Source organism: Nomascus leucogenys, chromosome 1a (assembly GCF_006542625.1).
Source record: "Nomascus leucogenys isolate Asia chromosome 1a, Asia_NLE_v1, whole genome shotgun sequence".
Taxonomy (NCBI): domain Eukaryota; kingdom Metazoa; phylum Chordata; class Mammalia; order Primates; family Hylobatidae; genus Nomascus; species Nomascus leucogenys.
In genome coordinates this window covers 17276719-17304705 of record NC_044381.1, presented here as the reverse complement: position 1 = coordinate 17304705, position 27987 = coordinate 17276719, and the positions used below count along the sequence as shown (strand labels likewise).

General features: G+C 37.1%; 1 protein-coding gene across 2 annotated transcripts in view; it reads left to right on the top strand.

Moving 5' to 3' along the window:
- Positions 1–27987, top strand: part of BNC2 (basonuclin 2) — a 456158-nt gene that overhangs the window by 273521 nt on the left and 154650 nt on the right. For both annotated transcript variants that reach the window (XM_003260408.2, XM_030817343.1), the window contains one exon: positions 18473–18575. In XM_003260408.2, the coding sequence (XP_003260456.1) occupies positions 18473–18575 (103 nt within the window). The remainder of the gene's footprint in view (positions 1–18472; positions 18576–27987) is intronic.

Here is a 27987-nt window from a genome sequence, read left to right as displayed (position 1 = left end):
CCTCTGAGAAGCTCTGCTTTCCAATCTTGGAAAAGCTCATGAGGCCTTCCTCAGGAAACTGCTTACTTCTCTTGCAATGTCCCAAGGGATGTGAAACAAGTTTGGGATTTCCCTTTACCCCTGAAGTCCTTTAAACAGAGCATCTTCTTGTATTTGTGTCTATTCGTTTAGTTCTCAGCACAGTTCCCTGCCTCTTACGGTACCACAAGTGTTAACAATATGGGACCAGGAGTAGGGTGAGCCAAATAAGGTGCCCGAGGTACAAAATTTGAGGAGGCATTTCTTCTTGGGTTGTGCAAGTGGACTGGAAGTTGAGACTCCCCGATTCTGGAGTGTGGTCCTGGATATCTGTACTTGTGTAAAGCACCACAGATGATTCTGACATGTACCTGTTGTTTTTCATATTTAATAGGTAAGAGTTTTCTTTTGCTTTGCTTAAGGAAGTGGAAACATTTGGTTCCATAGCTAGAGAAGATGAGATTGTGCTGTGGAACCTTGTTTTCTCAGCACATGATAAATCTCACCTTTAATTTACAGACTCCTCTTGCCTCTTCTAAGATGTTTAAATAATAAAAGATGTATCATCACTATTTTCTGTGATCCCAAATTAAAGCAAGAGGCAGTTTCACATTGAAGGCATTATTAGCACATATTTTACATTTCTACTCTTTGTTGTGCGTTATTGTTTCAGATGAAAGGTAGCGTACCTGACAACTGTACAGAGATCCTCAGGTTACTAGCTCAGGTGTAATTCCTTCATACACAAACTAACTTTATTCATTTATAACACTACCACTTTATACTACTTCTAACACCAGAAGATTCTCGCCACCCGCCGCACCCCTGCATCATTACCTTTTTAAAATAAAACAAGTAGGCTGATTTGGGGGAGGGAGAGTTACTATTTTAACTAATTGAAACACAAAATTGAAATATTAAATATAGGTAAACATTAAAAATGATGTTTTTCAGCTAGAATATGGATAGGTGAGGAAGCATGTATACCTTAACTTTAAAATTTTTTATTTTCTGATTAAGGAATAAAATGCTGAATTTGTCAATAGACTGGCAATCTAAAGAAAATAATACTGTACAAACACACACCCACTTAAAATTGTACTACATCTGCTTTACTTTTTTCGGAGACATACCATCTGGCAGCTGTGTCTCGGTGTTAAACAACTTGAGCACAGGTAATATATTTGACAATTAAAATAATAGCCTCACATTTACTGGATATGATCAAACATAAAGTATTAAAGCATGCTTATCACCAACTCTATGGATATTCAGATAATGTTTCAGTGAAAAATCATATTGAATTGTGCTTTCCTGGACTATTTATGATTCACTCAAGTAGAACACACTAATTGTGCAAATAGGGTAGGAAACAGCCATCTCACAAACTTACAAGGTACTTTACAGCAATCCAACTGATGTTCAGTGTCATAAGTAGCAGTATCTGTGGTCATCAATGTAGGGCCCCTCTTGGATTATTTAAAGTACATACCGTAGTCTAGATATAGGTTTCTTACATATCAGGGTTTTAAATGTGAGTGAGTGATACAGTAAAACTGTTGGTTGCCCCTGTTTTCCTTTATCATTCTTCGTAGACCAGCAAAGCTGGTTTGTGTGTATTTGCTCATCCGACAATATATTGGCTTGTCCTGTGGTGCTTGTATTGAAGAAGTGGAAGCACCACAACACATAGGCATGAGCTGTTATCAATTTATCAATGAAAAATGCAGATGTATGAAAGTATTAAGCATATCTTAATATATTACTTTTTTTTTGAGATGGAGACTCGCTCTGTCGCCTAGGTGGGAGTGCAGTGGCGTGATCTCAGTTCACTGAAACCTCTGCCTCCGGGTTCAAGTGATTCTCCTGCCTCAGCCTCCCGAGTAGCTGGGATTATAGGCACGTGCCACCACGCCTGGCTAATTTTTGTATTTTTAATAGAGATGGAGTTTCACCGTGTTGGCCAGGCTGGTGTTGAACTTCTGACCTCAGGTGATCCACCTACCTCGGCCTCCCAAAGTGCTGGGATTACAGGCATGAGCCACCGCGCCTGGCCTCAAACTACTTTTTACCTTTACTTAAAGACAAGTTGAGGGAACCATTCATTTGAAGAAGGTGTTAGAAGGGTGTGTGTGTTTTGTTATGACACGTTTTTGTACCTAGGCTTCCGTTCACAGCCATCTCTGCCTTGCAGCAAGAGAGAGTATTGAATTTCTGCTTCTTTCCTTTTGATCCTATGAAAGTTGTAAATCTCTGTAGTATGTAAGTTGTGACCTAACTCTCCAAATTACTTGAATATGGTTGACATTAAGCTCATATTCCAAGTCACTTTGCTCCACAGTTCAGTTATTTGTGGGCAGGAAGCATATTTGTTTATGAGGCAGCAGGAAGTATATTTGTTTATGTTTTTGTATTTCATAATTTCTAGCATTGTCTTTGGAGTAGTCAAGTCTTAGCAAATGAAGGGATGAATGCTTTGTGATAGGCTACATACATTTGAATGTTCAGTTGTTTTTATATGAGTGAATGGATATTGGAGAGACTAAAGTTTTGCATGTCCTTTAAGTGTACTTTTGTTGTTAATTTATTCATATTTAAGGCACAACCCTATTTAATATTTTGTGCAAAAACCAACTTTAAGGAAATAGAAGTGAAAAATACATATTTCGATGTTTGGCTTTTTCAAAAACACAAAGCATCTCATTTAATTTCCAGGTAGAAGGAATAGGTATTGCCCAGGATATATATACTGCCTGTGAGCCAGTGCCCGCCTCTGAAGCTGTGATGAGTCTGTTTTCCTATTTTGGGTTTCAGGTACAATATGGTAAAAGTAGCCTTTGGTGGTAGAGATGAGAATGGTGGAGGAGAACATACTCTTTTCTATAATAACAGGGAGATCTAAGGTTAGAATGTTACTAGCGTTGCCTGGAAGAATAGTAAGGCATGTGGACTTAGGAGAAGGTACTTATTTCTAGTGTATCCAAAACGTCTCTTCCCCATAGTGGTGAGTTCATTCTGCCACAGCCAAGCCTACCAGGAATGATTATCTTTTGTCTCTCTTATGTGAAGTTGGATGACTAAGGCAGTGATGTCTGAACAGCAACTTGCATATTCTGCTAGTAAATACGTGCTGGATATTTCATGTGAATTTTAGTTTCTATTTTTAGAAAGTTGTCCCTGGAATTTGTAGATAATACTCAGTAATAGACATTTTAGCAACTTCATCACTTTTATTTTTTAATTCACGGAATTTTACAAAAGTTATGTCCACTTAAAAGCTTTATCTGCTTTTATTTTTCCCCAGTGTGATCATACTTAGAAAACCTGAGGTTAACATAAATTATATATTGATAGCCTCTTAGCAGTCTAGCAGATTTCAATTTCTTAGAAAGTTGTTATGGAACCAAAAATTTGACAGATAAATGTAAAGTGTCTAGCACGTGATGTGAATAGTAACATAGATTTTATTTCATTTCTATCAATTATGCTACTATTATGAATATTGCAGTATAAGGTTCTTACTCTTCAGGCATGCACATAGGGTCTCTTTCGTTAAGAAGCACATATACCTGCACTGAGAGACAAATTACTGATTTTCAGTCCTTAATTATTTAATGAGAAGTTTCAGTGAGATCCCAATATATAGATTTAAATCTTCAAAACTGCCCCGAAAACCAGGCACGGAGTGAAAGAATATCATCTTTATACGATAAATAAATAAATTATATTTAAAATAGATAAATTTATATTTTAAATCACAACTAGCTTTCTACAAATAGGAGCAGATTTATTTTGTACACTTAAGATTATGGGGGAAATGACATAAAAGCTCATGCAGGTAAAGCTTATGTCTTCTCATGTGTAAAACAAATATCTAAATATATGTCTATTTGTGTCCACATACAGAGTTAAAGGACACTTTTCCATGAAATAATGCATTCCTTTAGAATTGCTGTAGATTTTCATAATTTTTTAAAAACATTTCTATTGTAACCTACATCAGAAGGGCAGCCAGCGTTTTTTTTTGTCTGACTATACATATGCATTATAAAAAAGTGAGTCTACTGTAATTACCAGTTTGCAGAGCAAATTCCTGCAGGGTTTGTACTCTCCCCATTAGTAAAAGAGATAAGTTGAAATGTATTAAAATTTCACTGTACAACTGGGAGTTTTTGTTCACAGTAAATGTGTTAATGTTTCTTCATTGCTTGACTGTTTGTGTTTAAATTTAGGCAGCGTGCCCAACAGGGACAAAATTATAGGATAAAGCTATGTATAAAAGAAAATCCTTCGGAGAGCACCAATAAGGCTCTTTTTAAAAATAAGCAGTTACATATAATAGTACATGGCTGTAGCCACAGAGAAAAGTTTTATCTGTCTAGTTCAGAATTATTGGAATTTTTCTTTCCCTTGTGTAAAAGTTAAGAGGACCGAGTTTATGTCAATAGCTAATATACTTTGATGTAAAAACATCCATTATTTTATTCAGTGTCACTTCTATAAAAAGAAAAAGAAATGATTTCTTTTTGTTGTTCCTATGATGAAGAGAAGCTAATAGCATTTTGAGAGAGAGGTGATAGATCACATTTTCTTCCCGAGTAAAGGAATTCTTTCTTGTTAAGAATTCTAATTACAGCCTGTTATATTTTTGGAGTATTTTTCTCTGCTGTTCTTCGTTGCCATGAACTTAGTAAATACAATTATTCATGTAGATAGGCTTATTTTTAAAAAAATTAATCTACAACCACAATCACCTAGCATGAATATGTAATGAAATTCACAAACACAGGATAAAGGCTCCTGTTTCTCTGCAGTCTAGAGAGGGCAGAAGTTGCAGTTATCTGAAAATGCTGGCTGTATAAGCTTTGGCCAGCCAGGGAATCAACTCTCCTCTTTCTCTTAAATGTTGCAAATATATTGTAGTTTTTACTGTTTACCTTTTGTAGTTTCTTCTGCCTGCTTTTCTGTTAAGTGAAAATGAAAGAATTTGCCAGTATCCATATTCTGTCCCAAATGTCTCCATAGATCCACAAATGATGTAAAGAGGTAAAAATAAAATCCAAATTTTCATTTTGCATTGTTGCTATCTTAGAAATAGGGTTTTGCAATTTACCTAGTGTGTGTAGGTATCTGGAGGGGAGAGAGAGAAAAATATGAATGTATATGTGTATGTATTTTAGTTGTTTGTATTTGTACATTCACGTACCTATAGGAAAACATAAAAAGCCCCTTGGATATTTCATACTGTATATTAGCTTTCCTTAAGAAAATATATTTTTCCCCTTGAATAGGTTGATCTCCCCTGCCCCAAGATGTTTAATTTTTATTTCTTCCTCTACACTGTTCTTTAAAACATGAATTTTTAGCTGATAGACCTTGAAGTCCTTCAGAGCCATTACTTTCTTTTGGCTAATTTGTAGAAAGGCACCATATGAAAATTGGATTTTTGATCTGATGGAGTGATTCTTGAGTTCTTATGAACCATTTATAGTCTATCAAGTAAATCCTTCTTAGTTCACGGATTATTGACCCAATGGACCATATTAGCTGCTTCGAAGCTGTTATAGCCCATTATGTTGATTCAGCTGACACACACGTGAACCCAGTCCACATGCCCAAGATGACATTAACATTGTTCTAGAAGACCTTTTTTTTCTCCGTAAGGTTTTCTATTTATTTCTTAATTTTCAAGAGTTAGCTCAAAGTTCCCGACAACCATTACATAGGTCTCTTGCTTTGCTCAGTGATGTTGAAGCATTTGTTATTAGCTAGATAGTCTGTTTTTTCCTGTCTTTCTCTTTATGTCTGTTTTTAAAAAACATCTAATCTTTAAAAGAAAAAGGAGAATCATGTTTTTTCAGCATACTAGCACACATTTTACCTTCAGATTCATACAGATTTCATAGAAATTTGTGGGATTTCTCTGAGCATCTGAATTTAGCCCTTTGCATTTGAGAAAACCACCTTTTAGAAGAAGTGGTAACATTGTATTTGTGTTTTTTAAAAATGTATTACCTGAGAGGTTTCACTTGAAAAATTCCAGTGACTCTAGCCACTGATAAAATCAAGATGTGCCTTCATTGATTCATATGAAGCGCTAATGAAGCCAGTCCAGGTCTCAGCACAGACCCCTGGGGAATCTATGACCTAACATAAATAACGTATAAGGGGCACATAGACTGTTCATCATATCACTATTATTATTTGTAGTAGGTATGATTCCTGTGCTGATACCTGCTTTTAGGTGAAGAAACGTATTATTTTATAATCAGAGGTAATTATGATACACAGTTAGATGTACAATAGAAGGTATTAAAATGCTTGTTGAGATGTGTCACTGATGGACAGTCCCAAGACAGGCATAAGTAAAATGCTGTAGAATAAACCAAGTGTTCCTGGGAATATCTTGTCTCACTGTTTTCAGATTTTGACATTTGTTAATATAACCATTTAAAGACTATAAAATACTGTGCTGGGTCACTTTCTTTATTTAAAAGTGTACCAATTTTTGGCAGAAAATCCTAGTATATATGGTTAACTGCTTACTTAGCAGTTTCTCTCACTTTTCAAGTTGCTTAAACCTTTACCCATCCCTCTCCCTTTTTGTGTAGTTTTGTTCACATCTTCTATTTGGTTATAAGCTCCTATTGGAACTGAAAACATATCTGAGGAAATCTCATTGAGGAGGAGGGGAACAAGGGGGATTATCAGGCTCCTTTCCTCCCATGCCCAGGCTGAGTGGAAAGAGCCCTGGATTAGTAGCTGTGGCCATTTAGGGACATCTCAGAGCCTCATTTCCTGCTGTTTGAAAAAATCTCTAATTTTAGGGATTTTGATGATTAAATAGAAGAATGTATTTGAAGTATTATGCAAGCTTCATAGCACTGTACAAACATGGGATATTATTAGTCTTACAGTCTGTCTCAATTGGCCTGAGTAATCAGTTGTCATCTGAAATGTTAAATTCTAAAACGTAACAACTTTTCTCCCCTGTTGCTTTACTGGGGTAAATTTTATCACAAACCTAGAGGAGTAAATTTAGTTAAAAGGTCACCTACCTATGCTCTTGCTTAGGAAATGGATTGATTACAGTGCTTTGGCATTTGAAATAAGGTGGGCAGCTCCTTTTATAAAGAGGGTAAAGATTTAGAGGAACTCCTTTCTTTAGGGAGCCCTTCACATTCCATCTGGGAAGGGAAAGATACTGACTTAGGATGAGGTGTTATATTTGGCACAACTTGGGACAACTTTTGTGTTACTTCTGTACGTCTTTGCTTGGTCACCAAAGAGGGATCATCATGCAAATCGATCGTTCTTTCTAGGATTGGAGGTGCTTTTGAAACATACCAGAATTTAAGCTTCATCTTGCCTTGCTTCTTGCTTAATGAGGAATAGTTTCTTTGTAAAGTGCTTAAAGGTTTATAAGTCTTTTTGCATCTCATTATAAATCCCGTCCTTATTAATGTCTTCTCTATCATATTATATTAGTAATTGTTTTCATGAATGCCACAGAGAAATGTAATCACATTACCATCTTTCAAATTGCATTAGTGAAAATGAATAAAATATATATCAATGGAATACAAAATTGCTGATTCAACATTAAGACCAAATGAGATTATTGTTACTTAGCATCATCAGATACCAGAAGTGCTTTGCATCCTTATATAAAGTTAGGTGTTCTGGTAAATATAGACTGAGTTAAAATGTGTGTTTTTCTTTTTTTAATGGCGAGCTAACCCCTTATTTTCAATTAGGTGATAGGTCTGTTCATGGAAGGACTGTTTACTTTCTATTTATGTTATTACAGCTGCCTAAGTAGCGTGTAAAATTTGTAAGTATACAGGCAATAAATGGAGTATCTTAATTGTTAAATATTAGGTAAGAAAATAAAATGTTTTTGCCTAAATTGAAATGCCTTCTCATTTCATGTTTCTTTAATATTACTAATTGCCTAACAAAATCGCATGTATTACCATAGGCCTAATTTAATTGAAACACACACACACACACACACACACACACACACACACACACGCACTCCAAAGCTTGCATGTGCTTTGATGCCATAGAAGCATGGGTATTTTCCTTATATAATTGGCTATATCCCGCTGTTGATTTTTACTCTGAACTTCTAAATTATTTAAATGGGATCTTTCTTATATTGATTGATAGTAGGTTGTGATAGTAGGTAATGACTATGGATGCTTATTGAAGATCTCTGTCTGGGAAAATTTATATGCCTGTGTGTGTCTCTTTCTCCCTGTTTGTATTTATATATTCACACAGTTATGGAAACATTTACACTCATATATAAACATATGCCCAGAAGTTTATGGTTTTCCCTCTTTGCCTACTCCCCCTAAGCCAAATTTGTATCTTGACTTTTGCTGAAATAATTTTTTTCATCACAGTAAATTGAGGATTTTTTTTTTGGTGGTATACATGACAGAATTCACCATTGTCAATTTTTAACAAATTATCTTAGAATTTTTTTAATACTTTGATATTAATATTGCTGAGCATCATAACTGAGAAGTTTTTTGTTTTTGCTTTTGCTTTTTTGCCCCACAAATATTTGAAAGATGTACTGGATTTTCTGGATAGAAAAATGGCAGTGGATTTTTAAATGGATATATTAGGTTTTAATATTTTCAAAGTAGAAAGGATTTTCAAATATAAGCAGCAATAAAATTTCTTTGTTCACCATCCGTGTATTAACTCACTTAGCATTTGTGTATTGAAGACCTACTGGGCAAAAGATGTGCTGCATTATGTCTCCTGGGGAATGATATCTTATGGGATTCAATGGTTTTAACACCACTCAAAGAAAGTAGTTGGGGGAGTGGGATTCCTCCCACCCTTTCCCTGTTTTAAACAGCTTGATTGAGATACGTTTCACTTACCATACATTCCACCCATTTAAAATACCCACTGTATTTTACTATATTTGTGGTTAGGTTCAGTTACCACTGAACATTTTTATCACCTCAAAAAGAAACTCCATGCCCTTTAGCTGTCACCCTAAGCCTCATCCCCCCACAAGGCAGCCACTAATCTCCTTTTTATCATTACATATTTCCCTTTTCTGAACATTTCATCTGAATGGAATAATGATATTTGGTCTTTTATGACTGGCTCCTGCAACTCAGCTTAGTGTTTTTCATGTTCATTCATGTTGTAGTATGTGTCCGTGGTTCATTCCTTTTTATGGCCAAATAAAATTTCATTATATTAATATACTGAATTTTGTTTATCCATTTGTCAGTTGATGGAGGGATAGTGTTTTATAAAATGAGGTTTTAAATCTCCTGATTTTTAACATCAGTTGATGTTCAAAGGTCAACTTTTCCCAGTGAATCTCTTTCGATTATTTTGGATGTGTTTATTGTGAAGGTGATGTATTTCTTTGGTTCATAACATTTTTCTCAAGGTTTTTTTGGGGGGAGGGGAGGGGTGGTTAACCATCTTTAAATTGCCCAGCTTTTTGTCTTTTGCCATGTTGCCCACAGTTTAAACCAATGGCACCTGGCCTTTTAGTGAGTCCAACAAACCCAGGCTCTTGCGAATCTCCTGTCTCAGTCATAAGATCTAATCTGTTTTTTCGTTGAAGAGACACCGAGAAATTTCAGAACACATTAAGTACAACAAAATAATCATTTTTTACCAGCTTGCTATTTCTTTGTATGACATTAAAAACAATTAGACAAATGTAAGGACCTTTCTTTGAATTGTTAATTAATTTTTAATTTTCTAGTTACCAACAAATAAGAGACATACTTTTAGGTATAATTTTCCATCATATGAATGTTTGAGTAGATTTTTTTAAGGAGACAGAATAACGTCATTGTTTCTCATTTGCTGCTGTTACTATTACATTAGGAGTAGTGACATTTGCACTATGGTTTAACATGCTTGTGGACCCTTAACATTTATAATCAGCTTTATAATCACTGATAATCATAGCATGTAAATTCTGTGTGCATTGTTCATTCAGACTCAGATTTATATATTTCTTTGTATAAATGGAGAAAACATACCCACCTTACTAAAACTATAGATTTATATTAATACTCTTATGGTCAGAATTAGATAGACTTTTTAGGTTGTTAATAAAGCTTTTTTGTGGGATGTTTAAAACCGTAGATCTTTTGACCCATGTTCTGTATCTTTCTGACTCACATCTTCCTTGTCTCCTTTTGATACTTGGTTGCAAAACTCTTCAGTACAACAGGTGGATATTCTTTTACATTCATCATAGATGAGTTTTGCAGTCAAGTACAAGTGAAATTCATATGTAGTCATGTAGTTCATGCTGGTCTTAAGTAAGCTTAGTAGTTGTCCACCGTGCAAGAAAAAATGCAGAATTTTTTCGCTCAAGCTGCATTATGACGTGGCCAGTTAGGAAGCTGATTTCTTCCACCAAGGCAGTATTATATAAATTCTGAAAATTATACAGGTAATATTTGCTGACTTAATCACCATTACTATCATGTGAGTTTTTTAGTCTTTGTGGCAATGTTTGAAGTACTGTCTTAGCATATCATACACAACCTATATAAAAGTGCTTGTTTCATCTTTTTGGTCATGTTTGTAAGATCACTCTCTGCATCCACAGTGCTAGCAAGCCATTAGTTTGTTTATTGCAGTGTATCCTACGGCAATCCTGGAATAATTAGCTTTCACATTCATTACAGATAATTTGCTATTCCAGATTTTCCTCCACTAGGATAGATGTCTTTTGTGTGTGTTTGAGATGAAGGTCTCACTCTTCCATCCAGGCTGGGAGTGCAGTGGTATGATCATGGCTTACTGCATCCTTGACCTCTGAGGCTCAAGCAACCCTCCCACCTCAGCTAGAACCACAGGTGCGTGCTACCACGCCCGGCTAATTTTTCACATTTTTATAGAGACGAGGTTTCACCATGTTGTCCAGGCTGGTCTTTGGCTCAAGCTATTTGCTCTCCTCAGCTTCCCAAATTGCTGGGATTACAGGCATGGGCCACTATTCCCTGCTAGGATAGAAATGTCTTTGAAGAACAAATTTTCTTTTTTTAAGCCAGGCATAGTGGCTCCTGCCTGTAATCCTAGCACTTTGGGAGGCCAAGGCGGGTGGATCACATGAGGTCAAGAATTCAAGAACAGCCTGGCCAACATGGTGAAACACTGTCTCCACTAAAAATACCAAAATTAGCCGGCCATGATGGTGGGTGCCTGAAATCCCAGCTACTTGGGAGGCTGAGGCAGGAGGATCTCTTGAACCTGGGAGGCAGAGGTTGCAGCAAGCCAAGATTGTGCCATTGCACTCTAGCCTGGGCGACAAGAGCAAAACTGTCTCAAAAAGAAAAATTAAAAAAAATTTTTTTCCCCCATTAGAACCTTTTATTAATTATTGTGATGCATTTTCTTTTAGTACATACTGGCTAATTTTTGTGTTTTTTGTAGAGACCGGGTTTTGCCATGTTTCCCAGGCTGGTCTCGAACTCCTGGGCTCAAGCCATCCTCCTGCCTCAGGCTCCCAAAGTGCTGGGATTACAGGTTTAAGCCACCACATCTGAGTGGCTGCTTATGTTAATGTCTAGCTTTTTCTGTAATTTAATATTAATGTAGGTCATGTACTTAACTATTAAGCATTTTAAAATATTTTAAAATTTCATAATTCATATTGTAAATCTTGCTATACTCTCCAGAAATTAACAAGGGGAAAAAAGAGTTAAAAAGATTTTTAGGGCCAGGCACCGTGGCTCACGCCTGTAATTCCAGCACTTTGAGAGGCCGAGGCGGGTGGATGACGAAGTCAGGAGTTTGAGACCAGCCTGACCAGCGTGGTGAAACCCTGTCTCTACTAAAAATATAAAAAATTAGCTGGGTGTGGTGGTGTGTGCATGTAATCCCAGCCATTCAGGAGGCTGAGGTGGGAGAATCACTTGAACCCGGGAGGCGGAGATTGCAGTGAGCTGAGATTGCACCACTGTACTCCAGCTTGGGCGATAGAGTGAGATTCCGTCTCAAAAAAAAAAAAATCAAAACAAACAAAAAACCAAAAAATGGCTTTTAGGCCAGGTGTGATGACTCATACCTGTAATCCTAGCACTTTGGGAGGCTGAGGCGGGCAAATTGCTTGAGCTTAGGAGTTTGAGACTGGTCTGGGCAACATGGTGAAACCCTGTCTCTACTAAAAATGCAAAAATTAGCCAGATGAGGTGGTGTGCACCTGTAGTCCCAGCTACTTGGGAGGCTGAGGTGGGAGGATTGTTTGAGCCCAAGAGGTGGAGGTTGCAGTGAGCCGAGATTATGCCACTGCACTCCAGCCTGGGTAACAGAGCGAGATCTTGTCTCAGAAAAAAACAACAAAAAAAATTTTTTTTAGTTATGTATGGGAGATTGGTGAAGGTTAATGAACCCATGAAGGGAGCTCCTTGTGAATAGTTGTTTTTGGTTTTGTGTGTGTGTGGAACACCAAAACCCAGAACCAGAATCAGTTTTTTCCCCTCTCATTATGATTGGTCCTTCAGAATATGTGCTTTATGCTTCTATTTGCCCAAAGGCCATATTTTGCCTTTTTAAATCTGTGTCAGATAACTGGGGTAAGTGTCCCCAAACAACCGCTAATAGGAGTTTTATCAATTAGCCTTGTGTGTAGTTCTTTTCTGAAGTACCCTATGTATTTACTGAAACAACAATTTGTGCTTTCCTGAGAAATATGATTTGGTCAGAAGATTGGGGTTCAATTCACATAAACTTGCAGAATTGGAACCAACTGTAGAGCTAGAGACCTCAGCTTTAGTGATAACAGAACCTATTCTCTCTATTAGAGCTTTGGAATGCATCCAAAATACTTTCAAATGTACTTTTATTTAATATTCAGATATAAAAGTGTTACTGACCAAACATTGATTAATTTTTTTAGTAAATTATTCTGCTTTGTATATTTTAGATGTACTTTTGAATATGAATATTTATAATTATTTTTATTGTAAGTTTTCTTTAGTTTTCTATAGGTAATGGAAATAAACTGAGTCATAATTGGGAGATTGGTCGTCTTCTCCACTAGATCATTTAAGAGCCATGTAAAACACATAAACATTTCTGAACCATAATAGTAAAACAGAAATAATAATCTGTGTGCCTACCTTAGAGGATTATAGTATGAATAATATGCTATTATGTATGTCAAAGTGTTCGTTTATTTATTAAGACTAAATATGTGTTAAGCAATTTGCAAGGTACTGGAGTAAAACAATACATTGGGAAGAATCATAAGAGAGAAAACAATCATTTAAATATAATATGTGAAAAGTTTCTTATGGCCATAAATGGTTGTCATTTATTGAGCTTTTCCTGTTGCCAGACAGGTTAACACTTACTTTATGTTCATTATTTCATTTGAGTGTTTTGCCACTGTTGCAATGTCATTGTTACTATCATTTTACAGATGAGGAAAGGGGCTCAGAGAATCGTGTATTTTTAAAGTGGCTTTTGAGCATCTGTTATTTGCCACTATACATTGAAAGCTCAACAGACATGTCTATCCTGCCCTCATGGAACTTAAATTCTAGAGGGGAAAACAGACCCATATCGGATAATCACACCAATAAATATAATATTCACAACCTGTACTAAGCATTATGACAGATCAATTATGATACAGGAGTCTAGTAGGGAACTTGTCTTGAATGGGAGACAGGGCAGCTGCCCTGGGAAATGAGTGGTACTTGAACTCCAAAGAATAAGTAGCAGTTAACAACTTAAGCAGGACTTGGAAGGAGGGAAGCTAGAGAGCATGGTATTGGAGAAGTAGGGATTGAGATTTTGGATAACAGAGGAGTCACCTGTCCAACCAAGGAGAAGGGGCAGCCACTGTTTTTACTCTAGTAGGCAGAATCTGACAGGAGGGTGAAAATAACCTCAGTCAAGCAAATAACGATCAACTGTGTGGATCTCTTAAGAAGAGAGAATGTTCATGGAGATAGGGAGAGAAGAGAAATGTGTAGGTTAATTAGGAGACAGTTTGAATAGTCTAGAAAAAAAGACTGGAATTATGGTAGTAACAGTGAGAGTAAAAGACAGGAAAGGAAGGGATACATAATCTTTGGAGGAAGGCAGAATATCAGTGAAAACTCTGCCCTGTAACTTGCTGTGAATGGAATCGTAACTCAGGATTCTTAGCTCAACATGATGGTGAATGCCTGTAGTCCCAGCTACTGGGGAGGCTGAGGTGGGAGGATTGCTTGAACCTGAAAGGTCGAGGCTGCAGTGAGCCATGATCTCACCACTGTACTCCAGCCTGGGTGACAGAGCTAGACTCTGTCTCTTTGAAAAACAGAAAAAGAAAAAAAAAGATTCCTAGTCAGTGGGATGGAGAGTTAGTTCTGATTTCTAGATCTGTGACTTTACTAGTTGATTGACTTTAGGTAACTTAGTAAATTATCTCTACCTTAGTTTCTTCTGTGAAATAAAAATAATAGTAGTAACAACTTTATGCTATTTTCTGAGAACTAAGAAGGCTGATGTTTGTAAACTCTCTAGCACAATGTCTGGAAAATGGAAGATATTCAATACATCTAGCTATTATTATAATGGGTAATAATTTACTATGGTAAATAAATAAATTAAAATCCTGAGGTTTGATAGAGGAGGAATAATGAGGAGGAGATAGTCCTTCTCCAATTTGTGTAAGGCTTTCTTTTATGTTCTTAGTTAGGGTCTCTCCTCTAAACTCACTGCCCCCAAACCCCAAACTATCAAGTCCTTGAGCACAGGGACACTGCCATCCACTTCCCACCACTTAAGAGGCAGTGCCTGGCTCCACAGTGATGGTTTTTGCTTAGTGATGATATTTGAAGCTGTAGGAGGGCATGAAGTTGCCAAATTAAAGAATGAAGAGCTTGGCCATGGGAAACACCTGTATTTATTTACAGTGGAGAGAAAGGGAGAGGAGAGAGCAGTTGCTGCCAGAAAAACTAGGATAGTCAGTCTCTACAGCCCAGGAATGAAGGAGAGTTAGTGCAGCAAGCTGCATCAGAGTCTGGGAGGACAAGGAGACTAGAAAAAAGGACCAGACAGGATGAGAACATTGCCTCTCAGAGAGACAGTTTCAGGCATGTGTGGGGCAGAATCTGGATTGTAGAGTTAAAATGTAGGTGGTGGTGAGGAAGTGGGAGCACTGGTTGCTGGGTGCATGGATTTCTCTTTCAAGAAGTCAATGGTAAAGGTAAGCAGAAGGAATAATTACTTTCAATAAGCTGCAGACTTAAGAAAATTTATGGTTGTTGTTATGGTTGTTCTTGGGGAGTTGGGGTATGCTGATCATCTTCACGGCTGCCTCCATTCAGCTCATGTCTGAGAGCCTCCAACCCTCTTCTGGGCACTCGGAACAAGACCAAGCTATATGTGGTACATTCTGTGAACGACAAACTTTGAAAATGCAGGTATGAAGAAAAGAGCAGACAGTTTCCAATAATGGAAATTGAGGTAAGAATTACAAGGCACCCTGGCACCCTTGTTAGGCTGGGTCCTGGAGGCCTGCTTTACCCAGACCTGAATACTAATCTCTGCATAGATAGGTGGGAACACTCTGAACTCTCTGCTCCTTTCTACATACCTGCATTTTCAAAGTGTGTAGTTCACAGAATATAACAGCTTGGTCTTGTCCCGAGTGCCCAGAAGAGGGTTGGAGGCACTCAGACATGAGCCGAATGGAGGCAGCCGTTAACATGCTCACAAGAATGAAAGCATATTCATTTCGACTCTTCCCAACTGTCTCCTTGTAATGCATGTACATTTTTGAGGCTTAACTGGTTTTGATAGTTTTATGATAATTTATGTTTTTTGCGTGTGGGTGAGTTGGCTAGTGATCACATTGGTTCTATTTTCTTGTGAATAAATAGTATGTCAAAGTTTTATGCTGTTTCAAAAATGTTATTTAGAATAAAACTCCCTTTGAAGCCGCAATAGTCTCTTACTCAAAATATTTATTTAGACCATATTGTTTAAATATATATAATTCCCTTAAGGGACAATTGTAGTTTATATAAATCTGAATTTAAAACAAATAGACCTTCTGGAATTCATAGATATACAAAATGGATATTCTAGTGCTTAAATGTTTATATACAAAAGGAGTTGAGGTGTTCCAGTGTTTGTATGTTTAGGTACAAAAAGAATAGAATTCATAAAAAGGAATGATGATCTAAAAACTTGAATTCCCAAATGTACCAAATGTGTAAAGTTATTTAGGAAGACTAAATATTTGAATCATAAACTTGTTCAGAGTAAGTGAATGAATGATTCAACCAGTAAAAAAAATAAATACACATAAAAATAAAGCAAATCCACAGTCTCTTAATTTGTTCTGGTCTTAAATATGGCTATAATTAAAGTTGATGAAAGTGTGCTTTAAAGACAATGCAAAATTAGGATATTTTTATAAAATAATTAAATATTATCAAATTAATGATTTAAATATTTGTGTCTTTTATGCTGGAGTTTATATTAACTGTCCTTGAAATACCATCTCATTTTATTGGCCCTCCCTTGACTTTGGTAAAGCAGAGGTATTTTTTTTAAAGCATTTATGAAAGCTTTTATTATTGCACTTCAAATTATATAAATGTTTTAATGTCAACATAGTTCCCATATCTGAATTTATAATTAGATAATTTGTAAAGTTCTTGTTTTTGGTGGAAACGCTGTCCTCTAAGCTCTTTTTATTTTGGTCACAGTACAATCAAGTTTTGAGTTCATTAATTAATGAACATGTTATTTAAATAAACTATTTCTGACTTGGGATGTTCTGATGTATTTCTCAGTTAACAAATTATTGAAATTTAAATAAGAACTTCTGGAAGAAATGTTTCTCCTTATAGTCTACAAATTAATCACTTCTATATACAACAGAGTTTACAACCTAGCTACAACTGGACCATGTTGGAAGAGAGATCCTGAAATATCAGGGAGATTATACAATTAAATATTTCCCTAGTGTTAAATCGAAGCACAAATTAAAGATGGGGGTGAAGTATGAAAGGAGTCTACAGTGAGGACTCCAACATCTGAAACCAAATAAGGACCCATAGATTTAATGTTAATTAATAGAAGAGAAATATTTTACACTTGCCTGATCTAAAGCATAGGTAATGGTAAAACCCGCTCAGTCTTATTCTCTGTGAATGGAATTTGTCCCAATCACGTTAACAATATCCAAAATACTGCCTGTTACAAATGAGACAGTTTCTATAAAAATCCTAATGGTTACAGAAATATGAGCATCTGGAGCTGTGTGACTGAGCATGGCTTTCAGGCACAGAGCTGCAGTTTCAGGTATCCCCATGCCCACCCCTCCACCCCAGAATCAGTAATCATTGATTGCATCTAAATCTGCAGAGAGATCTTTTCCTGGCAGTTCAAGTAGTTACAGTAGATTGTTAATCTGCAAATGATCAGACTAAATCCCTTCTGTCTTCAGAATTTCCATGCAAATTAGAATTAACTGTATGAGATAAATTTACTAACTGTAGTCCAGGAGCATAGGTCAGCTTTAGCACAATTCTTAAACATAGGTTTTTATTCATAAAAAGTTACACTGCCTTTATGCTAATTTTCTATGTATTCATTTTATAATATTAACTGGTGAGATGGGTTTTTAAAGTGGTTATAAGGAAAGGAAAGATTTTTAAGTGTGTTTTTCAGTTTTCTGCAATACAGGTATACTGTTTCAGATATAAAATATTCACATAAATGATTTTTTCTGTTCCATGTCTGATCTAAAACCAAAATTTAAACTTATTTTCTTTCTTATGTCACCGCTGAAATAAGAGGAGGATTGTTTTGCATTTTTCAAAACAGGAACGAAAATGGAATTAATAAAAAATAGTCAAGGAATTGGGATGTGATTAAATAATAACAGAAATATGTTAGGTCTTATTGAGCACAGGAGTGTCTTTAAAATATATTTGAGAGTTTAGCACGACATTTAATTGAAATTCAGCAGAGGAAAAGTAATATTCTAATAATAATATTTGTGTGCCATATTTTACTTTCACAAACATTTCACTTGAATATTATTTTGTTACAATGTATTTTTTGCTTTATTGACAAGTGGATAAATTTAAGTGGAAATATATATTAGCAGCAATATGCTTTTTTCTTTTTTGGATTTGTGATGTCATAAATCCAGTATCTTATAGAATATGTAATCCTTTATTTTTATTCTAAGTTTCTAATTTAAAGGTTACTATGAATGACCTAAAACATTGTATCAGTGAATGAGCTTTATTTTCTTTACCTTTTTAATGAGATTTTGGTGATATCTAAATTTATTTTTAAAACTTTCCAGGCCCCTACCATCATAAAGTCTTTAAAAATGGAAGTGGGCAATATTTATTGAAATGGTGAAAAGAGTATAGTATCTTTGAACAGATGCTGACCTTTTTTTTCCTCCTTTATTTTTCAGGCCATCCGTTGCACACTGGTAAACTGCACATGTGAATGTTTTCAGCCAGGGAAGATTAACCTGAGGACTTGTGATCAGTGTAAACATGGCTGGGTGGCACATGGTGAGGAAAATCTGGGCTTTTCTTCCTGTTCTTATGTTCATGTTCGTGTGTGTGTGTGTGTGTGTGTGTCTGTTTAGAGGAGTCACTGGCCTGGAGAAGAGAGAGGTCAGCTGTGCTCCAAGTGTTAGTTAAGATTCAGCCTGCGGCTCTCAAACAGCATATTCTCAGCTCCAAGAAGCAGCGCTAGGCAAGCAGCTCTCAGCAGAAGGCCAAGATGTTTATAGGACAGTTGGGCTGTGGAGTTCTTACTGAGCATGGGCGCAGCCAGCAAGCACCAGGCCTGATGGAAACTCAAACATACCACAGTTGGCCTTTCAGGGCCTGGACCTCAGAGGGAAGCTGGCAAATCCTCCTTGCTTGAGAACTCCTCGATGACTGCTCACCCTTGTCGTATGTGCTAGGGGCTGAGCTTATCCTTCTAGATGTTAAATGTTGTATGGTCTCAGGTGGACGAGAGAGTGAACGGGAACATTATTTCGCTGGTGTCTGAAAATATAACCTGTAAATACTCCCTTTCAGTGTGCATGGGTATTGGAGGTGGTTGACGTAGGTAGAGTGTGAGCCCTGTGTAGGTGTGTGCTGGGGTGGGGAGACCCCACGCGAAGGATATGAGTGTTGAGGGTTTTTGCCAGGTGCACAGAGCAGTTCTGTCAGTGTGCCCTGACTGAGCGTTCAGCATATTCCTGTGTATGGTTTATGTTTATTCTGTATAAGTAAAAGGAGACTTGGAAATAAGCAGACTTTTTTTTTTTTTCACCTCCCAGACTGTAGAATTTTAAAAGATAGGTAATATTTATAAAAAGAAATCCTGGCTTGAGATTTTTTGACAGCCCCGGGTATTGCCTCTTAAGTGGACATATTCTTCATTCCCAAGCGGTGCCAAACATCCAGTGGGTTGTATTTTTATAAATGTCATGTTATTCTAGCGAGATCTGAGGTAACAACACTGGGCTATGCCTTGAAATGCTTTTAATTTATCATGTACCTTGCTTGTGAGGGCGTGTGTGATGGAGTTGCGGGGATGTTTCAGCCATGTTTCTGTGAGAGAGAGTACTCTGAGAGGAGTACCCGGGAAGGGGTATGTTTCCACCATGCAGCCACAATCCTGCAGTCCTTCATGCCCACAGGGAGAGAGCGCTTTCCTGCTTTGTTAACAAGGCTCAAATCAGCAACAGTTCTCAGTCCAGTCTTGAACAACAGACAAGCTGCAGTTACTTCTGCAGTCTCTTTATGTTACTACATTCAATGATTTCGTCTCTCTTCGTATATTAGTTTGCTAGGGCTGCCATAGCAAAATACCACAGGCTGGGTGGCTTAGACAGCAGAAATTTATATCCTCAAAGCTCTGGAGGCTAGAATTCCAAGATCAAAGTGTTGGCAGGGTTGGTTTCATTCTGAGGCTTCTCCTCCTCATTTGTAGATGGGCACCCTCACATGGTGTCTCCTCTGTGGGGGCATGCCCTGGCGTCTGCAACCTCCACCTCCTGGGTTCAAGTGGTTCTCCTTCCTCAGCCTTCTGAGTAGCTGGGATTACAGGCATGGGCCACCACGCCCAGCTAATTTTTGTATTTTTAGTAGAGACGGGTTTTCACCAGGTTGGCCCGGCTGGTCTCAAACTCCCGACCTCATGATCTGCCCGCGCCAGCCTCCCAGAGTGCTGGGATTATAGGTGTGAGCCACTGTGCCCAGCCCCTGGTGTCTTCTTGTGCATCCAAATTTCCTCTAATAAGGACACCAGTCAGATTGGATTAGGGCCCACCCTAAGGGCCTCATTTTCACTTAATCACCTCTTTAAATACCCTATATTCAAATATAGTCACATTCTGAGGTAGTAGGGGTTATGACTTCAACATAGGAATTTTGGGGGAACACAAGCCCATAACAGTTCCCAAATATCCTTTTTTTCTCTGAAGTATTGATTTTGCTGGGTAATAGGTACAGAGCTTATATCCTAAACCCATCAGAACCGTACGAATATTGGAGGCAGTATGGGTATAGACTGTTCTGAGGTCAAATCCTGGCTCTGTCACTTCATGACATGTTAATATCGCTGGACTTCAGTTTTCTGGTCTGTAAAATAGGATTAATAGTACCCACTTTACAGTCTTATTATGAAAATTAATGAGAAAATATATGAAGCCTTTCTAACTAATACATATTAAAAGTAAAATGGACAGTAGATGAGCACTAAAGGGGAGGCCAGTCATTAAACAAAGGGCATTTCATTTATTCACTCTCATTTTTGCCAAAGCCATCTTGTATTATCATTATCTATCTACTATGGTAGCCTTGTGAGTATAAAAGTTAACTGTATCACCAGTTTGTTTTATCTATTTAATGTCCATGTGCATATTACATTAGTAATGTAAAGGAAAAAGCAATGTTTTTTCCTTCTTGAACAACATAAATTATTCCTGGCCAGTGATTGTTTCGAGGACTTTCTGAAGAATGTCATTTTTCACCCAACTTGAATAAGATGTTTTTGTTACACCAGACTGTGCTTTTCCTACTGTACCATTAAAAATTCTGTGTTTCTGGGATATTAATTTTGGTGTTTCTCAGACCTTAGCAAAATGTATTCTAATTCTTTCCCTTACAATTATCACCTTGACCTCTTTTTTCCCACAACAGGGAGATATCTGTATACAGCTCAAAATACATACACCCAGGCATGTGAATCCCACACTCTCCCCATTCAGGAGGCCACATACAGCAGTGAGGGGTTGGCCTCTAGCCTTGGAGTTGGCAGTGGGATGACAGCACCCACTCTTTTTGCCCCTAGCATTACAACTAATTGCTTCATTCCTTCTCCCTGCACAGAAACCCTGAAATCATGTCTCCAATTACTTCTGCTCAGAGGTGAAACACAGCATTCTTTCCGGCTGCCTTATACCATGCAGTGTCCTGGGTGTGGGGCAATGAGGAAGTGACTTGGGTTTTCTAGTATGTAATTTTCCTCTGAAATGCGTGGAACAGCAACAAAACTACCAAGATGCATTGCCCAGAATGGTTTCATGGTAACACTGAATGCATTCTACCTGTCATTATGTCAGTAAAAAAATTTTTAATATCTGCTGCTAAAAAATAACCAAATGCCAAAATCATGTATTCTCTCTGAAACAAATTTTTAGAAATTTGTCGACCTCCTTTCTTGAATAAATTATCTTTTTAACAGCATTTTCAGTTCATTCCTAAGATGTTGGATTTCATGAGTCATTATCTACCATATATATGCACATATGTGTGTCTCTGTATATGTACACACACATAAACACACACACATTCTCTCTGTTGACTTACAGATTGCTTATTAAAGCTGCTTAAGTTGTTGACATTAGTTACTTTACAAAAATCTTTAGAAATGTGTTTTTTAAAAAATTAAAGGCTGGGCGTGGTGTGTCTGACAGCCTGTAATCCCAGCACTTTGTGAGGTTGAGACAGGTGGATGGCTTGAGCCCAGGAGTTCAAGACCAACCTGGGCAACATGGCAAAATCTCATCTCTACAAAAAATACAGAAATTAGCCTGGTGTGGTTGCATGTGCTCTTGGTCCCAGCTACTTTGAAGGCTGGGGTGGGACGTTTGATTGAGCCCAAGAGGTCAAGGCTGCAGTGAGCTGAGATCACGCCACCACATTCCAGTCTGGGTGACAGAGCAAGACTCTGTCTCAAAAATAAATAAATAAATAATAAATTAAAGAGTGATTAATTCATTATACTGCAACACCTGGGTTTTGAAATTATTAATACTTAATGGGCTGTGTTACTTTTCACAGAGTGTTTCCTTAAAATCCTTAGCACTATTGAGTTAAGGGGGGAAGGAATCTCAGAGCAGTTCTGAATATCAGTAGGTATTTCCCACTAAATTAATAAAGGATTTCCTACCTTACCACCACCCTGCCCACATTAAGGAATCTTAGCTCTTTCACTGATAATAGAAAGCAGGGCTTATTGAATTTACTTAAACTTTTTTTTTTTTTTCTCTTGGTAAAAGATGGCCATACATAGTCTGTAATAATTTAGTTGGTGGGCCAGAAATGGCTCAGAATTTCTAATTTTGTCAAGTCTCTGTAAAAGGACTCCAGTTTACCGCCACTACTTCACTGGAATACTATAAATACTATATTTTTTACTTTCCCTTGTTTGCTTTATCTTCTCTCTGCATTTCCTTCATTCACCTAAAACGATCTGAGTATGGCTTGAAAAACAATAACAACAAAAGTTTTTTAGAAGTTCAACTCTTTTTGGTTCAAAAGTGGCAAAATAAGATTAAGATCAGGATAAGAGCAGTAATGGGCTCCTTTTCTGGTGATGTAATTTTTTTTTTTCTTTTTACCCTTTGCCTCCACACTAGAGTAGTAATTTGGCCATTCACAGAATTCGGACTTCAGCCAAATATTCTACAGAATGTTAAAAATTAGCTGATACAACTAGAATACACTCAGCATTGGGTACAGGTGGGAGTGAGTCCTACTTACTATTCTCCCTTGAAGAACACCTGCTTCTAACGGGAAGCATTACCAATAGGAGTTTGCTGTCTTTGTGAAAAAAACAGGAGCCATGATGTAAAGGTTGAGGACTGCTGCATGAAACCATTTTTACTGGTTAATATTTGCAAGTTAGTTTTAATGTCCATAGTTTAGATGAAGACTTTATTTCTAAACCATTAAGATGAAGGTAAATAAAACTAAAAATAAGAAAGAAAACAAACTGAATTCTAAGGGGTTTTTGGAAATATTTAATGATAATCCAGTACAACTGGAAAATTGTTTTTATCTCATGATATTTGATTTGTGTATTTGATAAAAGAAGTGGGCAGATTTTACAAAGGTAATTCATTTAGAATTTTTTTTTAAACTAGATCAGTAACTTTTTCTTCTGATGAAGCTCATTTGTTAAGACCATCTCTTTTTTGGAAAAAAACAAAAATTTTTAAAAATTCCACTGTGTCCTAGGTATGTGAGGTGAGCATTTGGCAAGAATATGAGACTTGATGAATAAAAAATACATTTTATAGCTTAATGCACCCACAGCAAATTATTTTCTTTTTTTACTTTGATTTTAAATGAAAGGATATGCCATTCCAACAAGCTGCATGAATACTAGAATTTTCATTCACTTTCAAGAGATCTGAATTAATACCAGTGTTATTTCCTTTGGCTGAGGTCTGCCTGCAAGAATGCTTGTTGCACTGGAATTTTGAGACCTTTCTTTTATTATGTTCTGCAAATGTGATTTCCTTTTACTGCATGCAGTTTGTTCGAGGAAAAGATAGTTTTACATTATTACTTTAATTATTTACTAATTAAGCCAGCTTTTTTCCTGCCCATACTTTATCCAAACTCCTCTGATTTTTTTTAATGTAAAGTAACCAGACCTGGTCCTACATCATCCAGATCATCAGTCAGTAGATATTTATTAAACCTATCTCATACATGAAGGATTGTGGCAGGTAGCCTTCAGTTCTTCCACAGGAAATGATGAGAAGCATAAAGTTAATTTAGTTTCATATACCAACCAGCTTTATGGTTTAATGTACTGTAAGACTTAATATGCATATAACCCATTAATTGCAAACCTTTCTTTTTTTGTATTCACTAGATACAATTTTTCTTTTTTTTTTTCTCAGCATGGTTGAATTTGAATTTTCAGCTTGTACTTGATATGTCTTATCAGACCAGGAGTATTTATAGAGACCTTCACCCAAATAGAAAATATAGAATTTTTGATTGAATCTGAATATCAATAAACAATAAATGATTTTAGATATAAATATTACCATGCAAATTTAAGTGAGAGTCCTTTATGTTTATTTGCTAAATCTGGCAAGCCCATACCTAAAAGAAAATCCTATTCAGACTCAATTTGCCTAAATCCTAAATCAGGGCTATTGATCATGAGCATCCTATAATTGAAAAGGTTTTGGGCCAGGCGCAGTGGCTCACGCCTGTAATCCCAGCACTTTGGGAGGCCGAGGCAGGTGGATCAGGAGGTCAGGAGATTGAGACCATCCTGGCCAACATGGTGAAACCCCGTCTCTACTAAAAATACAAAAATTAGCTGGGTGTGGTGGCGCGTACCTGTAATCCCAGCTACTCGGGAGGCTGAAGCATGAGAATCGCTTAAACCCAGGAGGTGGAGGTTGCAGTGAGCCGAGATTGCGCCACTGCACTCCAGCATGGTGACAGAGCGAGACTCCGTCACACAAAAAAAAAAAAGCTTTTGATTATATCAGTCCTACATTTAGAATCATGAGATCTCAGTATTTTATTTACAAATTCCTCAAGTTTTTTGGATGCATGGTAGTTTGTAAGGACTTATAAGTAAGGCAGATCAAAACAAGTAATTTTTCATTTTGTCCTATGAAAGGTCACATGTCTTTATTATTTGTCCCAGTCTATGCTCTTATAAATTGTCTAAATATCTGTGAAAGTCGTTGTTCCCAACTGGTAACTCTCTAATATTCTCCCTGACTTGAGTCCAAAACCTAGCATAACTAAAGTAGTCCATTCCTTTCCTTGCCAATCTCTTTTCTTCCCTAGTCTTCTCTCCTTCCCGCTCCAAATAGAAATTCCTTTATCATAAGAATAAAGTATGACATTTCTGTGATATCATGCTCATTCTGAGTGACTCCACAACAGTATCCATATGATAATTTGTAAATGTGTCAAGATAAAGAGAGGAGACTAAAAAACAACTAAGTTTCGTCTGACAAAGGAAGATAATGTTCCCAGCAAGCTCTGGCTTGGAGACTATCCCAACAAAAACAACGTTTTCTTTCGTAGAAATTTTTTTCCAGAGGGGTGTTTAGGGTTTGGTGAACAGTAGCACAGGCACTAATTTGAGTCCTCGGGGGAAGGGAACTACGTGCTTAGCAGTGGCAAAGTAAGAACCAGATCCTTAGGGAAAATGTTTCTAGGGGTTTGTTCAGAAACACAAGGATAGAAACACTATCGTCTTCTTCCCTTGGTACACTCGTTTGGAAAAAGTGGAAGCTGGTGCAGTATCTGCTTAAAGAATTTGTCTTTCTAGTGGACTTAGTTTTTCCAGGTTGTAAATACTGAAACCCGGCTTTGCCTAGCTGCAAAATTCTCTTTTGCTCAGGGAAAAGAGCTTTTAGCTGCCTCCTAGTTTTGGTGAGGCAGCTGGATTCTGGTCTCTCCATGAGCAAAGTCCTTGGACTTTTTTCTTCGTTTTAGAGAGCAAAAGCAAGGCCATTTTCCCGCCTGGCACAGGAGGCTTTTTTGGGCTTGAACTGAGGGCACAGTGCCCTCTTCTGCTTCTCTCCTTTACTCCCTGATCACTGCTGATAAGCTCTAAAGGGAGGACATCCTCACAAATGCAAAGGTTTGGTGCTTGATTAATGGCAGTAAGTATTTTCTTCCTGTGTCCCTGAGCAGCTTTTGATTTGTTTCTCAGCTTGCCCACCTTTCGGATGGTGCTTTGAACTCCTTAAATTTTCTTTAAACCCAGCACAAACAGTGCCTCCCCTTCAAAGTCCTGGGCTGTCTGCCTATTAGCTCCCCAGATTTTTTTTTTTCTTTGCTCTGTTTTATTCAGATGGAACATAAGGTGAGGCTGGCAAGACCTGGCCTCAAGTGTAGTCATTGCTGGTCTGCTGGGTGGGTGCTGAGAATGAAACACACAAAGCTGTATCCCCAGGATATAAAAAAGCTTCGGGTGAATGAATAGGAGGCAATATACAAAATAGGTAAGAATGTTGTTCTTGAATGAGACTGTTTACATTCACATCGCATCTCTGTCACCTACTGTAGGTAGAATCTTACCAAGTTGCATAATCTCTCTGTTCTGTCATCTGCGAAATGTGAATGATGATAGCTCCTGCTGATAGTGTTCTTCTAAGATTAAATGAGATAATCCAGATGCCTCATACATAGTATACACTTAATAAGTGTTAGTTGCTGTTGTCACTAAATTCCTATAAAAGTAAGACTTCAACACTGTGGACATGATAGACATGTTTTACCAAAGTAGAGTAATTAAAAGTTGGGTGTGGCCAGGACAGTGGTCACATCCCTTCTCTGCCTTTTGTTAGTAATGCCTTCTCTAAGACACAGTTATTTCATTGAGAAATTCAGATAATAATAGCAATGCATCTAAATAACACAGATTCATTTTGAGAGAGGATTACATGAAAGAGTAGGGTTAGCCCAATATTCTGGCACAACAATTTTAGGAGCTAGTATTGTTATTGCTAAGTCAATAAAATAATATTAAACATCAATATTAACGATAATATCTAGTGTCTCCCTTAAGGTATGAATGTGGAATGTGATGGGATGAAACTATTTCTCCTTCCAGGGAAGGTTATTTTCAGTATGCAGTTGCAGAGGTCAGGTCACCAGTTCTTTTGGCTGTTGGACCAAGTGTTCCGTAGGTGAAATTGTTTTCCCCAGCAAATCCAGTATAGTTCCATACCTTCCATTTCCCCTAAAATGTCATTTGAGCCCTTATTTGAACACAGTAAGGAATATTTTACACCGAAAGTCATTTTGAGAATTGCACCAGTTAAAATAAATTATAGTAATATTTACCTGCTAAAAATCCAAAAGCTATAAGTAGGTGAATTTTAGGTAGGATTAAGGCTACTTTTACCTATTTTCACACCTATCTTTTTGCATGTGAAGTGCTTCGATGGGCTCACCACTTTATCATTTTATTGCATTTTATTACATCATAAATTTTTATGTCTTGCTAACGATCCTACAGGAAGCTTAATTGTTTATAGGAGCATCTTAATTAACTGGAGTTCACCAGGTTAAGCAGAACACAAATTGAAGGGATTATAAATGAAACACACTCAACTCCTCTCTTTTTACTCAGGATAAAGTAGGAGATTCGGCTGGGTCATAAGGACCCCATATGCCTCAGCAATATGTCGATCCTTTAAACCACTCTTCCTTCTCTATTGTGTCATAAATGGTGACTTCTTCTAACTCCTCTCCCCTCTTTACTGAAGTGTGAAATTGCTGGATAAGTACAGTATTTCAAAGATAACTCTGAAATATCTTCTGGGAGCCCTAAAATGTTGTTTATACATCCCATTTCTTACCAGGTTTTGCCTTTGTAGATGTTTATATATCTTCAAGAGCTTCTTGAATTAATTTGTTATTAGTTCGCATATACCCAAAGAATTGTATAAGAAGTGCTTTAAGTATGACTTTAAGTATTACCACAACGGGATAGACTTGTAACCAGTATTTGTTAAAAGGCCCAGTAGTGAGATTCCTCTCTCCCTTCAGCTGCTCCCTGGTACCCAGGGAAATCCCCACTTTGACCTCATGGGCCTCTTAGCCTTCTGTACTGTCAAGTGACACTGTAAATTTAAATGCAAACCCATCTAATTGAAAGGACAGTCTTGGGCCATAGATTCTACTCGCCAAGAAATGTAAA